Source organism: Cornus florida, unplaced genomic scaffold (genome assembly GCF_030987335.1).
Source record: "Cornus florida cultivar Cherokee Brave unplaced genomic scaffold, ASM3098733v1 CherokeeBrave_3.0.0_Hap2_Chr10, whole genome shotgun sequence".
In the NCBI taxonomy this organism is placed as follows: Eukaryota; Viridiplantae; Streptophyta; class Magnoliopsida; order Cornales; family Cornaceae; genus Cornus; species Cornus florida.
In genome coordinates, this window is record NW_026775580.1 from 89035107 (window position 1) to 89054754 (window position 19648).

The window sequence follows — 19648 nt, forward strand, 5'->3', positions numbered from 1 at the left end:
GGAACACACTGGAGATATACGTGGTTTACTCAAAGTCAGGGTTACGTTCGCGGAAAATAAAATTTCACTAGATTAATCGTACAAAATAATAGAGGATTACACAAAAATTTCATTCACTACCCTTTTGTTCCCCAATCACTCACAAGGATTATTTAATCTCCCCCTCCACCCACGAGGAAGAGAAATCACCAAGCACACCCGCATAATCCAAACTTCTTCCAAGTCCTTGGTTCCCCCTTCATAAAAGTTCATAAGTCTCAATGCACAAGACTCATACTTGCAAATCCACAAGCAGTCCATTCGGCCTTCTGTATACTAGCTACACATAACCCGAACCAAGTCCAAACACCTTGATTCCATGGCCAATGCTGTAACGTTTCCGATTTTTATCATTTTTCATTTTTTTCTGGAGATTTTGTCGCCACAAGGGTAATTCTGTCTTTTCACGTTTTGTGTACGGGATTGTGGTTGGGTCCAATTGCATTTGTGCAACTTAATTTATATAGATCAAATGGTATTTGTATGTGGTGCAATTATATGTTATATGGTGTAAATTAGAGGCTAAAAGAAAAAGGGAAAAGAAAATAAAATTGGAGGGGCCCACCACTCACATTTTTATGGTCCAGGGACCAGTCCTCTCTCCCTCATTCTTTCTCTCTTCCCGTAACTTCTATCTCTCCCTCTTCTCTCATTCATTTTTCTTTTCTTTTGGAACCAATCTTTGAAACAAGGTTTCTCTCTCAATTCTTGCCAGATTTAGGTGCCGTTTGAGGCAAAACGAAGCCCACAACGAGCTATACGCGCTAGTATGAACAATTTTAGATTCGGTGCTTCCTAGGGAGTTCAAAATTAGAGACCCATTTTAAGGGTTTTCGCATTTTAAGAGGTAGGGGTTCCTAATCCATGTGTTCTTGCTTCCTTGTGAGTTATTCCTTGTTAATTGTGGTTAAATGTGTTTAAATTGATGATTAACATGTTTAATTAAGTTGATTGCTTCTAAAATGATGTGATTTTGTATGTGAGATTCATATTTATGTGTATATGTGGATTTGTGAAATAAACATGCTTAGATGTTGATTTTACAGGTTTGTGTGTTTGTAACTTGGTAGAATTTGTTATGTGGAAAGCATGCCTTATTTAAGTTAATTACCTTGAAAGTGATACAATTGTTGAATTAGAAAATTATGCCTATATATGTGTAATTGTTAATTTATGTGGAGATCATGCTTGATATGTGAATTTTCCATGACTATGATGATTAATAAATTGTCAGGAAATTTGTGTGGATCTATGTTAATTGTGTAATGATAGTTCCCTCCATTTTCATAGTATAAAATGGGTGTGCATTATGCATCCATGGCATTGGGCATGAAGGAAAAAGGGAAAATGTTTTGAAAACAAAAAGGGGAATTTTGGGAAATAAGTTTTTGATAAAAAAGAATTTTGAGAAAACCCGGTCGCTGCGGAATCACCAACGGGCCGGTAGGTTAACGTAGCCTATAGGAAACTAGGGAGATTGCCCTAGCGTGGTTGAGTTATCTGGGCCCCTCGATGACGCTGCGGAGTCACCAAAGGTCTAGGGACAGTAGCTAATCCTTCTTTCAGCGCTGCGGGGGTACCCAAGGGGTTTACATTAACAGTTTAGAAAGTGACAGATGAATGATTTTGAAAATGGGGAGCAACATTTGACACTCATTGCATTCCATTGTATTGTATTGTCGATGTTGAGTTTGGATGTGATGTTGTACTTTCCCGACATAGTATGACCCCGATTCCTATTGCTCTATTCTTTATATGGATTTACGGGGACACAAGAGGAGTGTCTTAGGTGCCACCTACTGAACAACATGCTCACCCCATTTATTTAACTTTTTTTTCAGGAAATGGGAAAGAAGTGGCAAATGAAAATCCGCCGCAAGCTTGAAGATGATTAAGAGTTGTATTTTGTTATCTTTTGTATCTTAGCCCATTTTTTTTTTGTATAGTCTCAAAACTAAAATGTCTTGTATTCATTTTTGCAAGCCAAGGTCATGTATTGTAAATCATAACTCTTGTTGATATTTTGAAGAGAAGCAAGACTATGTAAATGCTTAAGTTGAATGGGATGACAATGATGGGCTAACTTGGGGAGGTTGTTGATGTTGTGGTATTGGGGAATGTATTATATTTCTTTTGTATTATGTGTTGGGACAGGTTGGATAGGTCTTGAAAGGCCATCGCATTTTTTTTCTTCATTTGAACAGATTGTGGTAGGACCCTTTTTAAGGGAGGTCATGCCGAATTTTTTTTTAGAATTTGGTATCAGTTTAGGGGCGTTACAAATGCATACGTACAGATGAACTAAGTTAACATGATCAAGTGACTCTGAAAGGAGACATCAAAGAGATCGACCCCTTCACAAGTAGAAATTTTTAACTTATCATCATTTGTCTGGAAGCACGTCATATGTTCAAGTTTTTTATCAGCAATCGAAATTTGAGTACCAAGGTACCCCTCACCAAATGATAGAAATCACCGCTGATCGAAATCCGAGTACCATTGGTACCCCTCGCCAAATGATACAAATCCCCCCCTTTTTCTCCTCACGTCAACACCATGCAATCCTTTGTAATCTTCATGACTCCCTTACAATGGAACACTTGTAGTCTATGAAATCCATCCAGCTCAAGGATATTAAATTACACCACAACTTCAGTACGTAAGCTACGTCTCCAAAGTGTGTTCCACTCCATGAAACATTAATTTTTACCATTCCCATATCATTCACTGTACACGTATCACCATTTGGAATAGTCAAAGTACAATTAAGTTCTTGAAATGAATCAATATAATGTTTCACGGAGCAAATATGGTTCGTAGAACCCGAATTACCCGAATCTAATATTCAGTCATATCGAGGAAGAGTGTTACCTTGGGAGATTATAAGTGCATCTCTAAAGCCCGAAGCACATATGATAGATGCATCATTCTTGCCGTCATCTTCCTTTCCCTTTTAACGGGGATAGTCCTTTCTGATGTGGCCTCGGCATCTATGGCACTACTTGCCACTGATCTAGACCTGTTATTGTTAGATCCATGGTTGTTCCTCTTATCATCAGACAAGAGAGTAGATTCCTCATCTTCAATGTTTCCTTTGCACATGATTGTCACAAGCGCCCAAGACATCAATACCAAAGTTATGATAAAAAAATCTAGATCAAGAATTTTTTATCAAACAACATGTGTGAACCTATGTCTCTGATACCAATTGTTGGGAAATTACTTGTCAATTACCCACGCAACAAATACACTAAACATTCATATAAAATAAATCACAGAAAACACACAAGAGATATACGTGGTTCACCCAAAGTCAGGGTTACGTCCACGGAAAACAAGATTCCACTAGAGTGTAAAATCGTACAAAATATTAGAAGATTACACAGAGATTTCACTCACCACCCTCAATCCTTTTGTACCCCAATCACTCACAGGGAATATCTAATCTCTCCACACAACGAATGCCCTTTTATATACAATTAAAGTAATCCTCTTGTTTAAGGTTTTAAACATTAAAACAACGAAAGTTATGGACTGCCTTAGATTATAACCCATCTTGGGTGGACCCAACACAAAAAAAGGAGACATGGGAATAGATCCTCTCCAATACTTTTTCTATCTCTAAGCCTTTACTCAAGGGATATAAAAACGTCACACTATTATCTTGCTTGGATTAAATTGATTGTGGTATAGTTAGATAGATGATGACGTGACTTTTTTTTTTTTCGTTGGGTAAAGTTTTAGAGATGCTTGGAGAGGAAAATTATTGGAGCCAATGCCTTTGCCAAAATTGTAAGTTGATAAAAAATTGGAGTCACTCAAATATAAACACGACTCTCATGCGATGTTTTGTGTTTTTTTTTTTTTGAATTGAATGACTTACCTCTCATGCGATGTTTTGTGTTTTTTTTTTTTTGAATTGAATGACTTACCAATAACGTGATATGCGCAGCTTAACCCCAATATGTTCGTGCAATATTTAGACAAAGTCCACGTGAACTTTAATCTTCTGTACCCTACCAAACCAAAAACTTCCCGTCTTGACCCTGTTTTGATTCGCCAGTTGAAAATTCTTTCGATTGGTTAAAACATGGGCCTTACCTTACGAATTTGGGCTTTGCCGTGTAATGAGTCTAATGACTATCTGTCCTTTGCATGTAATGGGTTTCCTATTGGGCCTACAATTTGGGCCTATGTACAGTATCTTATTTATCATAAACTTTTGACTGTCCATAAACTCTAATTAAATTAAATAAAACCTAAATTAAATAGTAACAAATCAAATATTTACAGTGTATTATATGTATATATATAAAAACCTAAAACCTATAAACCCTCGTTGCTTTCGTTGGTAACGATTGAGCTGCGCAGAAGCGGGTAGAGAGAGAAAGACATGATGGCTCAACAACAGTGCCAGATCGACCTCGGCAATCTCATGGCCTTCGACCCCCATCACAACTTCCCATCTATTCCCTCTTCCAGGTTAGGGATTTCTTTTGTTTTTTTGCTTCTTCATTTCAATCTGTTTAGTTTCTGACAAAATCGTAGAGAAGAAGGAAAAATAATATAAAAGTCTTAACTCAACGCTTTGGGTCGTCTTCAGTTTATTACTTAAGTGACCCAAATTGTTAAATTAAGCGACTTGAAGAATATATTATATATAAATTGTTCTTTTTGGTTCGATCTTAAACAATGAGAATGTCTATTTTTTTTATAAGAGACTAAACAGGGATTAATTTCCGCGTTTCTAGATATCTTGAGTTTTGATGCCAAGGTTTATTTATTTTTAATGTGTGTCTCTGTGCATGTGGAACATTTGAAGGTGAAATTGAATTGCTCTCCACTCCACTGTAATCAATTATCAATCATCTGTAATTATGAACACTAAAATATATTTTGAAACTAACCTCTATGTTGAAACATCCAAAACTGCCTCATTATTTATTTATCGGAAGAATCATAATAGAAACCAACAAGTAGTTTCACATTATAGGTGCATTGGTTAAGGTCTGATTGCATTTATTCACAATTGCTTTTCATTTTCTGGAAGTAAAGAAATTAAGTACGGAAAATACGTTTCAAGGTTTGTCTACAAATAAATGTAATCTAGAAGTGTTCAGAGAAACAATCATTTTATATGAACATTAAATTTTATTTTTATTTTTTTGTTTTGTTTTTCCTTCAAAATACAAAAAAGGGGAATAATAGAAATGGGGTTGGTTCTAGGAAGATAATGCACTGGGATTTTGTTTCTTTTCTTGTGAACTATTTGATTAATGGGAAAACATGGTATGTCACATGTATGGGTTCAAGATTAGCTTATTGTGTATATTGTTTTCCTTGAATAATTAGGGAGGAGCTAGTGAGAGAATGCCTACAAGAGGGCACTAAGTTAGTTCAAGCAATTGCAGACGCTGTTTTCAACCTACCTTCAACTGAAGATCCAGGTGGCCCCATTGTCAAGTTGCCTCCATCAACAACAAGATTGCCCAGAGAGAAGCCTGTAATTCTTTACCTTCATTTATATTAGTGTTTTCTTTGTGTTCACATTGCTTCATAACTTTGTTCTTGCTATATTTTTTACACAATTGATTTTGCTAACATTTTTTTAGTACAATATGGAAGGAGGATGACTTTATGACTTTTGCTTTTCGAACTTAGAACCATTTTCTTCATATTTGAAGTTTCGTTGCCGTGTTCTTTTTTGGTATTCCTATTCTGGATGGCAATTGTATATGTTCCAAACACCATAAGATTCATTTCTTACCAGGTCAATTTGTCAGGATTTCCCTGCTATTTGTTTTAGCATTCTTGCACCGTCATAGTTTGTTGTACTATCATGCCACAAGGTAAAATTCAGGAGGGTTATCTTTTGATGTCTGTCATAATAGACATACAAACTGATATGTGGTGTAGTACATATATAGTGGTTCAATGTCTAATGTAAGATAGGCCTCTTTGAGGATAAGTTTATATCTAATATCAGTTGATGAAGGTAAGTATAGTGGAGTAAATTACAGAATCTGCCCATATTTCAACCATAGTCAAATGATGGCTATTATTTGATTTATAGTTCTGTAATGCTTCCCTTGTATAGGCATAGCACATCTTGATGGAAGCACAAAAAGATGTTTCCTTTTGATGAATAGATTCAATAAAGGACAAAAGGATGAACCTTTCTAGGTGAAGTATCTAACAGTTACAAACTGCTTCATTTCTATGGCTAATCAAAAGAGCTATTTGATTGATCTATTACCGTGAAGTTTGATTCTTTGGGGAGAGAAGTGTTAGATGTTAGAATTTGATGCACAACAATCAAAAATATATATAATAGTTAGTGGAGATGTCAAGTCTTTTGTGTGTGTGTGTGTGTGTGTGTGTATTTACATGGGAGATTTCCTCTAAACCAATCAACCACACTTATATTTACCTTATTCCATAAATGAGCTTTCATAATTTATACCTGACTTTAGGTCAATCAACCTCTGTAATGTTTTTACAAAAATTTTGCAGGGACATCGACTAATCGTGTAGTAATAGCCTTTCTGTTTTATTTTTTTCTCCCCCACCCCACCCCAATAAGTAGTTATCATATCCCTTCTTATCAGAATGCCTTTCTTCATGTGGGGTAATAACAGTCGATGCAGTTTTAGTTCGTGAGATTATAGTCATTTGGGATGATGTTTGTTGTAAGGTAAAAGTCAAAAGAACGTCTACAGAGTTTCATCTGCAACTGCCATGCTATTAAATTTAGTAGGATTCCTGATAAGGTTCTTTGAAAGCTGTGCTACCTGATAAAAGGGCCTACCTTATAGGAAATTGTGCAATTCATACATCATATATAGGTATTTGTAAATACGAGTTTTTAGAGTTATTTCTTTTCCCTCCCGCTTGAGTTTTTAGGTTAAATTTATGTTCCATAAATGAGCTTTCATAATTTATACCCGACTTTAGGCCAATTAACTTCTGTAATGTTTTTACGAAATTTTTGCGGGCACATTGACTAATCGTGTAGGAGTAGCCTTTCCTCAGCTATCATCTTCCTTTTTCTTTTTATTTTTTTTTATTTTTTTTACGATAAGTAGTTATCATCTTACTTCTTATCAGAATGCCTTTCTTCATGTGGGGTAATAACAGTCAATGTAGTTTTAGTTCGTGAGATCCTAGTCATTTGGGATGACATTTCTCGTAAAGTAAAAGTCAAAAGAACATCTACAGAGTTTCATCTGCAACGGCTATGCTATAAAATAGAGTGGGATTCCTCATAAGGTTCTTCGAAAGATGTGCTACCTGATAAAAGGGCCTACCTTATATAAAATTGTGCAATTCTTACATCATATAAAGTTATTGGTAACTACGAGTTTTTAGAGCTCTCTCTTTTCCCTCGCGCTTGAGATTTGAGGTTAAATTTATGTTCCAATGGCCCTAATTTGTATTTGTTGAAGGTGTCCTTGATTATTGCTTCTGCTATCTGCAGATGATGGTTTTTTTATTCGTATAAATAATTTTTTCCATTTGCCGAACAACTTTTAAGGAGGCTTTGAGCATATAAGGTTTGGGGAAGAAGATTGAGTTTATATCCAAATAGTTCTCTTATCATAACTATTCCTGGGGAAGCTTCAGCCCAAGTTTTGTTTGGATTTAGGTTTTCTTTTTTTTTTTTTTTACCCTCTTTGGCAAAGAACTCCCACAATGCTCTTGGGGAGACTCGAACCCTCTACCTTTCACTTTGAAAGGAGAAGAGATACCACCAGGCCACAGGCCTGGGTGGTTTGGTTTTGATTTAGTTAGTTAGCTTTAAGAGGAAACATGATGGTCCTCCCCACATATTTTAATTGAAGAAAAAAGATGTCTTCAATTCATCTTTTAGAACATAACTATACTGCGGCATGGGGTTGAAGAACAAACTGTTATATTCTACAATGACTCCGCAGAAAGTTTGTTCTCCCAGTATTCCCCTATATACATCTTGCTTCCAAGTTCAAACAAATATCTTGCATCATAATGTATAGAGCCCAATTAAATTATGGTTACAGATATTCTAATGCAAGGACATCACAGTTGTTAAGCTGCGTGCATCTATGGTTTTGATCTTTCCTCAAGGTATTCGAAAACAGATATTCTAAAATGTAATGAATGATGGGCCTACAGAAGTTAATTGTGTCATGGAATTGTTAAAAACTTATAAGGTGAAGTTTACAGTTGGTGAGAAATAAATTTTCTATTATCAAGGAAGCTGCCATAAATTTGTGAATTGATTAGCGTGATGGTGTTGAAAAGTTAGGTAATTGCAAAGTGATGCTCTGTATATCTAAACATAGGTTGTAAGTTGTCCATCCCTGAAGTTATTTGATATGTCAAAAGATATCTTACAAGTACAAGATTTATAGGTCATGTATTTGAAGGATGCATTGGAATTATAACTATAATCATTTTTCCCACGTTGCGTAGTATGTAAAGGTTCTTATTCACCCTCTAGAAATAAATTCTTTGAAATGGAATGGGTACTGTAAATGATGGCGAAGAGGTTGAATGACTCCATTTCATGGAGTCTTTATGTGATCCACTCCTATGTTTGCAATGAATTAAGGCTTTTTTGTAATGTTATGAAAATATGGTAGACCGTTGCAGATGGTATACAAAAGACACATTTCAATTACTTGGGGACCTTCAAGCATGTCTCGAAATGATGTTTGAAGCAAAGTTGGTAAAGTAAGATGTGGATAAAGAGATGGTGTTCTTAGTGGAAAAGCCCGTCATTGGAGCCGTTCTCTCTTTGTTTCATGAGTCGGCCTCAGCTTCCACCTTGGAATTCCTTCTTCATTATGTGTAATATATTCGCTTCTTGTTGACCCACAAGAATCCATGTCTAGTCCTTGATTCTGACTCATGTTTAGTACATTACTGTTTTTCATTATCAGTGCATGATAGTGAGGTACCAAGCTCTTGGTATTTAATGACACAATAAAAGAAAAGGATGAAGAAGAAATTCCTAATAGTTTACTGGGCAACCCTATGATTTTTACAGCTGTCTAATAACTAGATCTAATTATACTACTCTGTTTTGGTCAAATTTGTTTGTTGCTTAATATATATATATATTTTCATGTTTAGCATTAATAATTGATTCTCAACTCAACCTAATAAAGCATTTTGTCAACAACTTGGGTTCAGCTAGCAGTAATAATTGATTGCGTATCTCAGATTCATTTTGTTCATTTCAGCTGCCAAAGCGTAAACCTCCAACAAAATGGGAAGTGTTCGCCAAAAAGAAAGGTTAGTTTATAATAATTTTGGATGCCTATATGGACCATCAAATATTTGACTATGAAAGAGGTTTTCTTGTCAAAATCTAGATAGGCCTAATCAAAGGCATTGAGACCATTATTCTTAGCTGGCTATATTCCTTCGATCATTTCCAGGTATACTAAACCGCAAAAAAGACAAGCTTGTGTTTGATGAACAAACTGATGCTTGGAAGCGCCGCCATGGCTATGATCGTGTAAATGATGACAAAGATATACCCATCATCGAGGCGAAGATGACTGATGGTAAATAATTGATTGTGTCATTCTTGCTATTTTCACTAATTATTTGTTGCCATAATTTCCTTTACATCGAATATGTTAAAAAGTCAATATATCAAAGTTATACACTATTGTATGAATTTTGATGATAAACTTCTATCCATATACGAGACCAAGTGTATCTTCCAGGATCAACAAACTGACGTTTTATACCAATTTGTTAAAAAAAATTCTTGGTTGTTACTTTTTCCAGTGCCAGGAGAGGATCCTTTTGCTAAGAGACGATCCGAGAAGAAGCAGCGAGTTGAAAAACAAGAGAAGAATCGATTGCAGAATTTGAAACAAGCTGAGAAAGTTGGTGCCTTGCCAAGGTTTTACCCTTTACATTTATCTGGGATGCTTAGAACAGAAAAAAAATTGTCATTGTTTTCCTTATATATGTCATAACCATCAAAGTTGGCTGTTCATTGATAGTGATCACTTTTCATTACGTAAAATTCCGTCATAGTTCCTCTATTCAGACCCTCGTTGGTACTGCAGTGCAGTTATTGTTTATGGTTACATTGAAAACTTTGCAATTCCAGAGTATAACTTTAGTGGTGCCTTTTTTCTTTGCTGAATTCCCAGATAGCCCCTTAGGCATTGATTACTTGAGGATTTTATTTGGGAAATTATCATATTTGTACTAGTGAAGGCACACAATTGATATAGACCACCAGATCAAGCTTTGTTGATACGTATCTTCAAAATACGTAAAGTCTCTAAACATTTGTGACTTTTATGTAAATTATGATTTGATCATCTAAAGTTTATAGTTATAGATTATTACAATTGGTATTGGGATATAATACTAGCACTCCACTTTTGTACTCTTGTGGTCCACTTGATTTTTAGAATGAAAGAAATTACCCAATTACCTCTCAAATTTGAAGTTTATGGGTACATTTTGGGATAATTGTGGAATGTGAGAGTGCTTTTAAAGGACAATTGTGGAATGTGTATTATGAGCTTGCAATAAAAGTGGACTATGGAATTCTTCCAAAGCTAATCTGGTAATTTTTGTCAACTCTGCTGTCTGAAAAATAAAAAGAAAGAAAAAGAGGGAGAGTGAGAACGATAAAGATCCAACACTACCAAGTAATTTAACCATTAATAGATGAACCAATTTCTTCCTTTGCTTAATAGTTTTTCCTTTTTTAGTCCCTTTTAACACAGTGCTGATGGATAAGATTTTTTATGTGATCTAGTCATGCTTTGAAGAATGAGAGAGAGGTTATGAATAAGGGTCCTTTGGTTGAACGAATGATCCAGGATAGTGAAGGCGCTCCTCAGTTGGATAGACTCAGTGTTCGTTAGTCTTGTTTCAGTGTTCTAGCTTAAAGGATCCTGTTCTTGGAGTAGATATTGCGTGCGCCAGGCATACCACGTAATTGGTAGGCCCACCCAATGAAAATACAGCATCCAATGAAATTGGTCCCGCCAACTTATAAAAATGTTGACAAGATGCTAATATGCTGAATTTTCATTGGGTGGGCATTACCTATGACGTGGTATTGCCCGGCGTACCCAATATCCACTCTTGTTCTTGGACTTTCTGTTGTATTTATTGAGATATTAGCAGATTTCATCTCCTTAATACATGTGTGGGTGGTTGGTGGAATGTGTATTACGAGCTTGCAATAAAGGCATCTTTTATCTACCTGCATTGTAACTTTAAGTTTTGTCTGCAGCCACGTTCAACTTGCTGCCAGAGCCTTACCCATAACAGGAACTCAAGCAGCACCTAGGAAAGTAAGTAAAGAAGAACTACAAAATGTAGCTGGAATGGCAGCAACTGCAACAGCTAGTGGTGGGAAATTTGACAAGAAGTTACCAGGAGAAAAGCCACCAAAACATGAAAAGAAGTTTCGCAAGGTTTGAACACTGATCCTCAAGTCTCTGACCATGCTTATACTTCATTGCAATTACTTATGGAATACGTTTTCTTCCTTTGTTGCATTCAGTTTCTTCCAGTCGCGGAAGGGTCGGGAATGGGCTCACTAGAGAAGCAGCAAACTGATAAAATTCTGAACAAGTTAATCTCCAAGAATTCCCATGAGATACTCAATGTTGAGAAGGTATTCCTGAAACATTTAAGTATACATATTTTGGTAGTTGAAAATATAAGCTTTTAGCTTCTAGAGACAACTGAAACCTTTGCTTATCGAGTAAATTTTCTATCCTTCGTGGAATAGGCTGTTAACATGTATAATGTGAAGAAGGAGAAGAGAAGAAAGAATCAACCAGGGAAGTCTTCAACCTCAAGCAAGTTGAAAACACAGAAGAAGCCTTATAACAAAACATCGAAGAAAGGATCTTCAAATAAAGGGAAGTCAAAATAAAATCCTGTCTTTCTAACTATGTTGTATCCTAAAGTTTTGTATTAGGTACCAAGTTTATCAATTAATTAGGATGATGATATTTCTACATATTTTTGTGGGCATAAAGCTTATTGTGAGCTTTAATTTTATGAGCCACTCTTTCTTGATGTAGCGTGAAACAATGTGAGATCCATTTGGAACAAAATTCTGATTTATTTGCATTGAGGTGTTTACAGATATCTTTTAAATGAGTTCCTGAAAATTGATTCACCTCCAACCTAATTGTAGTCGGGTATGCTGCCAGTCTGCCACTAATTATTTTGTCCAAACTATTTATTTGGATAAGCAGCGGCTGCAATTTCAAGTAGTACATGCGAGAAATGAACAAGTCTTATAAGCCGAAGTATTATATCAATTTTCAAGGCTTTTAATGATATATTGCCCTTTTTTCAATTCTGGTTTATTTATTTTTAAAAAAATTGTGGGAACTATGATTTATTTTACTTCTTTATTTGTGCACCCATTTTTCTCAATCGAGATTCAAGTCATCAACCTGTGAAAACGTGAAAAACTCTGCCCATCGAAAACGTCTGTGATTCTTTCTCATCAATAAATTGCTATTTTTTCCTACAAGCTGCTGCGAAAGAACAATTTTACTGTTGAATGGATTGGGATCATTATTCGATGTTGATAACGCATTGGGACCATTGTCAATATCGAGAAGCAACCCCAAGAGGAACAAGAGAGTTATTGGCTTAAGGGTACAAGAAATTTTTTTAGCTCAAGAGTACGAGAACGAGTACGAGAACAATGCGAGGTTGAGTGCAAGATTTTAGCTTAAGAGTACAAGAACAATGCGAGGTTGAGTGGAATATTGGGAGAATTCTTTAACGTATACCCCACCAACCACAAGAACAATAGCATAAAGGAAAGGAGTTAGGAACAACTTGAATAGCCAACCCTAACCGAAAGGAACTGGAAAATGAGAAAGGAACTGGAAAATGAGAAAGTAACCTTCGATCCAAGTCCACCAAGTTTTTCATGAAAGTCTCTTGATGTCAATCTACCGAGCACAATGAAGGTTAAAACATGGGATTTTCAACTCTTGATGCATGGCTTTAACAAGAAGCCAAAACTAATACAAGAAATTAAAAATCAAATAACAAAATTGAATATTGAATAACTAACAAGTATCTTCACAGCTACAAAACTCATTCTGGTCCACAGCACCGTAAATGTCTACAATTAAAGAAATTAACTGATTTTAGTGTTCCACTAGTACTAGGAGGTAAGACCAACAAACTACTACTAGTAGTTATAAAAGCCCTCTTTTAACTCTGCTCTTCACCATCTCCAAGGCCCCTCTCCCTCTCCCTCTCCCTCTCCTCAGCAGCAGCTGCCATCAGCTCATCAAAGTTTTCAGTCTTTCCAAGCAATATCTCAATCTGAAAAACGAGACAAACGGGTTATAACCAACTTCTCAAGGTGGTGAGATTGGAAGTAGAACTTACTACAAGAATGACTGAATAGCATTTTTCTATACATGAAGCATGCAAGAAGATAACCGACCTTGTGGGTAACTAAACAAAAAGAAATTGAAAAGGCGGAAAATGAAATTATATAAGAAAAACCAAATAAATGAACCAATTTATCTTATTACTTTCTGAAGTGGTAAAAGCTTGGGCAGCCAAGCTGACAAGTGATAATACGAGTGTGAGTCTAAGAGCTAGTGCCAAAAGACACCATTTGAAAGGTTGCACAGTCTTACTTTCCATGAGTTTGCATATGAACCATAGCATAGCTAACAAATAATAGAAACATCCTAAACTCACCTTGGCTTTTTGGATGGGCCGTCCTCTCGAATCATCCTTCACATCGACAGTAGAAGTCATGATCTCTGCATATCGTAACCATTAAAACTCAATGAACCAAGAATCAACAATTTGCTTACAATATGAAAAATTAATAAAATTATTTTCATATATAAAACATATAAGATCAAGAATCTTACTCCTCTCAACAGCAAATCCATTATTTTTCAAAATTTCTGCAATGGTGACAACCGTGGCAATAGCTGCAGATATAATAAAATGAACACATCAAACACTAGGAAAAGCATAAAGAAGCATTAAGACTACTTTTTTTTTTTTGGGTTCCGTTGTTCATGATACAAAGAACTAGCTAACAAAGGAAATATGATTACACAACCAAAAACAGAAGTAATATTCGATTTGTTGTTTTAAAAGTTAAATGCAAATTAACCCAGTTGCAAAAAATTATATGATTTTACATCAGAAACACAGCTGCACATGTTGTATTTATCAATGAAAGAGGAAAACAAAAAATTAGAGGACATTTAAGGGATCCACAGGGGTAGTGAAAGTACTTAAACAAGTAAGCCTTACAATCACAGCAGCAAAAAGTCATGTAGCCAAATCAAAATTACTAGAATCGGCACTTAGAAGCTAAATATTTAAGATTGAGAAACATACTTTTTTTTAGTTAACATCAATCTAAATTAAATTTGATAAACATGATCAACCCTTCATTGTTTAAATGCTGAAAACCATTCTATGGAAAGCTTGCTTTGAGCATAGTACCGAAGACCAATAAGTTTTGACTGTATCCCAAGAACTTCAACAACTATGCAGAGTCAATGCAAGATGCTCAAATTGGACAAGCATGTAATATTAGAATATTCTCTAATTCATTGCTGTAAAAAACCTAAAATACTTTGGACGACAATTTTTTTTAACAAGGACAGAATATAAGAGAGAAATGTGGAGAAGATGATTGTTAAAAGTTTCAATAGAAGGAATGAAACACAACTGCCCATCTTCCCCAGATCAATGTCGCGGGGAACTCTTTCGGACAGAGTGCACCTATCGTAGCACAATGCCGATACACACAATCCCTGCTTTGTTGAACAGTAGCTTTAACACATTAGACACACAATCACACATACTCAACACACACACACAGATGTTCATATAAAGGCCGTAACACTTTGAACTATAGGTAAGGCAAGGATGACATTCAAAGTTTTTCTTTTCCTATGAAAAAAAAAGGATGATGTTCCAAATAATAAAGAGAATGTTTTCCTTTTTCTTTTCAAACACCTAATGTTTGTAAGAGAGAACATAATCTTGCATACAAGGAATTGCAGATTAGAACTTCAAAAGTATATTCACAGAAGAGAATCAAGTCAACCTTCAAAACGTAACCAAAACAGTTAAATAAATGTGAAATCAATTCTGTAGTACCTTCAATCAATTTTATGAAAGAGGTAGCAGGTAAATTGAAAACGAGTGTCAAAGTGCACAAGCACATAAGATCAGGAAAAAATAAATAAATTACATAAAAAAATTTGCTGAATTAACATAGACCAAGGTAGGTATAAAGCCATTACAGAACACATGTAGCATCTAAATTCTCTGAATGAAGCCTCCATTTATGCAAAAAAAAAATCTAAGATTCTTCCATTGTCTTGTTTTCTTCTCATGACATTAATGTAAGAAGAATTAAGGATGGGCAATACTTTCTCGATCGACCCCCATCCGTTATGAAACCATCTACACCAAAGCACATTTCACCGAAGAGGAAAGAAGAATCTAAAACCAGTTTTTTCAGTACTAGGAAATGAAAGAATCAACACTTGATTTGGTGGGTGGGTGGGTGTGTGCGTGTGTTTTGGGGGGGGGGGGGGGGGGGGGGGGGGGGGGGGGGGGGGGGTGTTGGGGTGTGTGGGGTGGTTGGGTGAAGTTGGTGGAGGAATCTTCGAAATTTTAGCATATCAATTCATAGCTCCCACAAGACCCTTAAAAGCAGTGAAATTGAAGGGAAGATATGAATAACAGGGTGTAATGGCTTGAACAACTAACATATGTTCCAAAATCAATTAGTTAACTTATTTGCACAAACAATATTGCCCTTTTTCCATAATCTCTCGCCAAGGCATACCCGGAAACATAAATGAGTGATATAGTCAAACAATGGTTTACACTTTACACAGATATACAAAAAGTTACAAACCGGATATAGCAGTACCCCATGCTAGAGCCATGGAGCCAGACAATCAATTTTAAGCAAGCATCGTAACGCACTCTTAAGAACCGCACTGCATTACAGCACACTTGACAATAAAGAATTATCTACTCATCTCCCATGAAAAAACTTGATGGTATTACAATTGAAGAATGAAGGGCAAAGAAGACCATCAAACTATAACCGAAAAAAAGAAAAGAAAATAAAGGCAAAGACATTATGGATAAAATCATCAAAACCCACCAAAAAATAACATAACTAAATTAGATACATGTGTAATATATATCCATTGCAGGTATGAGAGACCATACCCATGCCTAGTGCAGAAAGCTCCACCTCGTTGTGCTGCTGCATATACCTCTGGATTTAAAATTTCCACAACAACAGAGCACAAGGATTTATCAGGAAAAAAAGGCCAGATCTTGATAGTGAACAGAAAAAATAAATAAATAAACAAAGTTACATATATTCTCCACTAACTTCACTTAATTGGATCCATATTCAATACCAGAATTCAGAGACAGAGAAGTTAAAGCCAAATAATGTCTGTGCATGTGTACATCTACATCCGTATATATACTACAGAGTGTATATTGAGAGATCAGGAAAAACCTTGGCAAGATTGACATAGAAAAACAAGGGCTTCTTGGTGTTGGAGACCTGGATACGATTCTTTGTGTGCTGATCGGTGATGTTTATGTTGTTTATTCCCTCTGTAATCACTTCCATTGCTGAGTGTAAAAGATTCGAGCTCAAACAAACCAAACCCTAACCCTAACCCTAAACCTAAACCTATGTCTCTATTATATACTACTATATATATATAACAAATGCAGAGAGAAACGCCGAGGCCCAGAATAGACTGTTAATGTATTATCAGATTATTTATGAGAAGGGAAGAGACAAAAAAGCTTCATCTCTGTTAATAGTAGATGGGACGCTCGAGTTTTTTGCTAGCTTGTTAGATGGCATACACTAGTTTTTCCTTTTTTACCCCTCAATTAGGGTTTTGTTATCCAACTTTTGGTAGGGAGTGATATCGAGGAGGAGTACCACATCAACGTCTCATAACACACGACCCTTTGTCCAAAACCTTCGCACGAACCACAAACTATGTTAAGTTTCAACTTTCTTTCTATTTTGAATGACAAAATTTGTTTTAATTGTTAACAATTTTGTCACAATGCGATATCTTTATAAGAATATAACAAGGACAAATAGCAAATTGAGGTACCCACTCTATGTCAAGTTTCAACTTTCTTTCTATTTGAGCAGAAACCAAAAGATAAATAAATCCTTTCACTAGAGGGAAAAAAGAGAGGATATAATTTACCTTTGTGTATTATAAATTACACTTACGTGCCTTGAACCGAAAACCATAAATTGGAGCAGTAACTTCAAAAGAATTTTGGTAATGTTTTGCTACTCCAAAAATTATAGTTTCGGCAAACATTTGTTAGCTTTTCAATGTCTCCGACTAAGTCAAATTTCGATTTCGGACAAGGAGTTATGGTCATTACTGTACGTTGTTCTAGAAAAAGACTCACGATAATCATATTTCAAGCTTCTTTTAATGGGATTTGAGAACAGAAGAGACTACCAAATCTTTCACTCGTATAACATTTATAGTTCTCGCAAGTATACGAAGTTTGTCGTTAAGAACAATTGTAGAGAGAGACAGACATTCATGCAAGTGTCTATAAAAAAAATTATATATATATACACACACTGATGGGGGAGATATTTTCTTTATGAAGTTTTCCATTTTGTATGCAGGAACCAATGATGCTTCTGTCTTGTGATCTCTCTAACGCTCCCTTGTAGTCTCTTTGATTGTTTCAGGGGTAAAAAATAAAAATAAATAAATAAATAACCAATGTTCCTTAAACTACTTACAACATTGATAATACCAGCGTGGCACTATCTTGTCTCATGTTTATTCAAACTTGTGTAAAATAAGGAGTGTAGAATCTATTATAATATATTATATACAAAATTAATATTATATAGTAACATATAATATACAAGATGCAATATATTAATATTTTATAATAAAAGAATATGTTTTGTATAAATAGTGTATAATCAAGAGGCTAAGTGCTTGTTATTGAAAATAATCACATAACAAGAAATAGTTGGGTGGTGTTTGATAAAATTGAAAATTAAATATTAAGAATTTTTAATAATTGAATTTAAGTCGAGGTGGAGATTATTAAGTTTGTAGTTTGATTTCATGTGCAGAAGATGAACATGTTCAAGTTATTATACATAGACCTGTTTACTTGGGGTGTGTTGCAAAAATGGGTGACCCCAAATGGACTGGTTAGTTTTTTGGAACCTATTCATCTTTGGTAGTGAGTTACAGAACGGTGATTTCATCAAGTTGCTATTGTTATGGTAACTCCAAGTAGTAGGCAAGTTATGAAATTCTTATCCAACAAGAAATTAAGTTAAAGACTATAAGTACAGATGGGTTAAGACTCGAGAGAGGGGAAGATGTAAGGGATTTAAGAGTGAGAATTGTAAAAAGATGAGAGAATATATGTGATTATCGAGCGTAAAGATGTACCTTAATGGTGTGATGAGTGAGTGGAGCTTTGACATCTGGTTGTATATTCTTTTTCCTCCATAATTATAGCCCAAGAGTGGGTGAAATATAAAAAATATTGTGGTGTGCATGGATGTGTATGATTGTTATAACCATTTATGCTTGTGTGTGATGTGATGCGATGATACGTGCTTTCATTGTGGATGATAAATGAATTATTCAACTTTCAACAAAAGTGGACCATGGAGTAAGTTGGAGTGAGTTAATATTCTTAACATTCGTGCCTCGAACCGAAATCCTCAAATTAGAGCAGCAACTTCAAATGAATTCTGGTACTGTTATGCAACTCCAAAAATTCCAATTTTTAGATACATCTTAATCCTTAGTTTTCCAACACCTCCGATCATGTCAAATTTCAAATTTGGATGAAAAAATTATGCCGTTTTAGTGATTGCATATCGTTGTGAAAAAAGTCCTACGGGAATCACCTTTCAAACTTTTCAAACTTTTTTCAACGAAGTTTGAGAACACAAGAAACCACCAAATCTCCACTCCTATAATTTCTAAGGTACCCACGAAAGAACGGGCACCAAACAACAGAGAAAAAACACGCTGATGGGAGAAAATTTTCTTTACACATATCTCATTGCAGTAACCAATGATGCTGGTGTCTCCCAACCCACCTTCACAGTCTCTTTGGTTGTTTTAGGGAACAAAAAATAAAAAAAACCAATGGTCCCTCAATGTTAAGCCTAGTTGCTACTTACAAAAAAAATAAAAATAAAATAAATTGTCCCATGTTTATTTAAACTTGAATAAGATCAAGGGCTGTAGGATCTATTATAATATATTATATACAAAATTAATATTAAATAACATATAATATATATTATGTAATATATTAATAAAGAAAGAATATATTTTGTATAAATAGTGTATAATTATATAAAATATTTTATATATATAACAAGAGGGATAAGATGTCTATTGTTAAATTCTGCATAATCAACGATTCCAACAGATTCATTCAAAGCAATCCATCTTTTTTAGTCATGCACTTGAGACCACCATGAACAACAATATGATGAGGTATCTTGTTCGTTTAGAATACATGAGGTATCTTGTTCAAC

The 19648-nt window shown here is 35.2% G+C and overlaps 2 protein-coding genes, 1 long non-coding RNA gene and 1 other non-coding gene across 4 annotated transcripts; 2 read left to right on the plus strand and 2 right to left on the minus strand.

Annotated features, from left to right (window-relative positions):
* The first annotated feature begins 407 nt into the window (after positions 1-407).
* On the plus strand, positions 408-2122 carry LOC132278787 (uncharacterized). The gene is made up of 2 exons (XR_009471120.1): positions 408-886; positions 1881-2122. It is a non-coding gene; the product is annotated as an uncharacterized LOC132278787 (long non-coding RNA).
* Positions 2123-4362: 2240 nt separating this feature from the next.
* LOC132279930 (ribosome biogenesis regulatory protein homolog) lies at positions 4363-12147 on the plus strand. Its single transcript, XM_059782000.1, has 8 exons — positions 4363-4521; positions 5392-5542; positions 9264-9315; positions 9462-9590; positions 9820-9937; positions 11297-11480; positions 11570-11683; positions 11801-12147. Exons 1-8 carry the CDS (start codon positions 4433-4435, stop codon positions 11945-11947), a joined length of 984 nt encoding a protein of 327 aa, XP_059637983.1. The 5' UTR covers positions 4363-4432; the 3' UTR covers positions 11948-12147.
* Positions 12148-13074: 927 nt separating this feature from the next.
* Positions 13075-16928, minus strand: LOC132279931 (uncharacterized protein At2g34160-like). The gene is made up of 5 exons (XM_059782001.1): positions 16583-16928; positions 16282-16330; positions 13938-14000; positions 13759-13823; positions 13075-13371 (listed from the first exon to the last, which is right to left on the minus strand). The coding sequence occupies exons 1-5, from the start codon at positions 16697-16699 to the stop codon at positions 13258-13260; spliced, it is 408 nt and encodes a 135-aa protein (XP_059637984.1). The 5' UTR covers positions 16700-16928; the 3' UTR covers positions 13075-13257.
* Positions 14703-14847, minus strand: LOC132280665 (small nucleolar RNA snoR135). The gene has a single exon (XR_009471669.1). It is a non-coding gene; the product is annotated as a small nucleolar RNA snoR135 (small nucleolar RNA).
* Positions 16929-19648: the final 2720 nt, after the last annotated feature.

What these genes read in the sequence shown, in the direction of transcription:
- LOC132279930 (XM_059782000.1), top strand. Translation starts at nt 4,433, where the DNA reads ATGATGGCTCAACAACAGTGCCAGATCGACCTCGGCAATCTCATGGCC. An exon ending in GATTGCCCAGAGAGAAGCCT is followed by an intron (nt 5,543 to 9,263) that starts GTAATTCTTTAC and finishes TGTTCATTTCAG; the next exon opens with CTGCCAAAGCGTAAACCTCC. An exon ending in AAAGTTGGTGCCTTGCCAAG is followed by an intron (nt 9,938 to 11,296) that starts GTTTTACCCTTT and finishes TTTTGTCTGCAG; the next exon opens with CCACGTTCAACTTGCTGCCA.
- LOC132279931 (XM_059782001.1), bottom strand. Translation starts at nt 16,699, where the DNA reads ATGGAAGTGATTACAGAGGGAATAAACAACATAAACATCACCGATCAG. An exon ending in TCTATGTCAATCTTGCCAAG is followed by an intron (nt 16,331 to 16,582) that starts GTTTTTCCTGAT and finishes TTTTAAATCCAG; the next exon opens with AGGTATATGCAGCAGCACAA. An exon ending in GGCCCATCCAAAAAGCCAAG is followed by an intron (nt 13,372 to 13,758) that starts GTGAGTTTAGGA and finishes CTCGTTTTTCAG; the next exon opens with ATTGAGATATTGCTTGGAAA.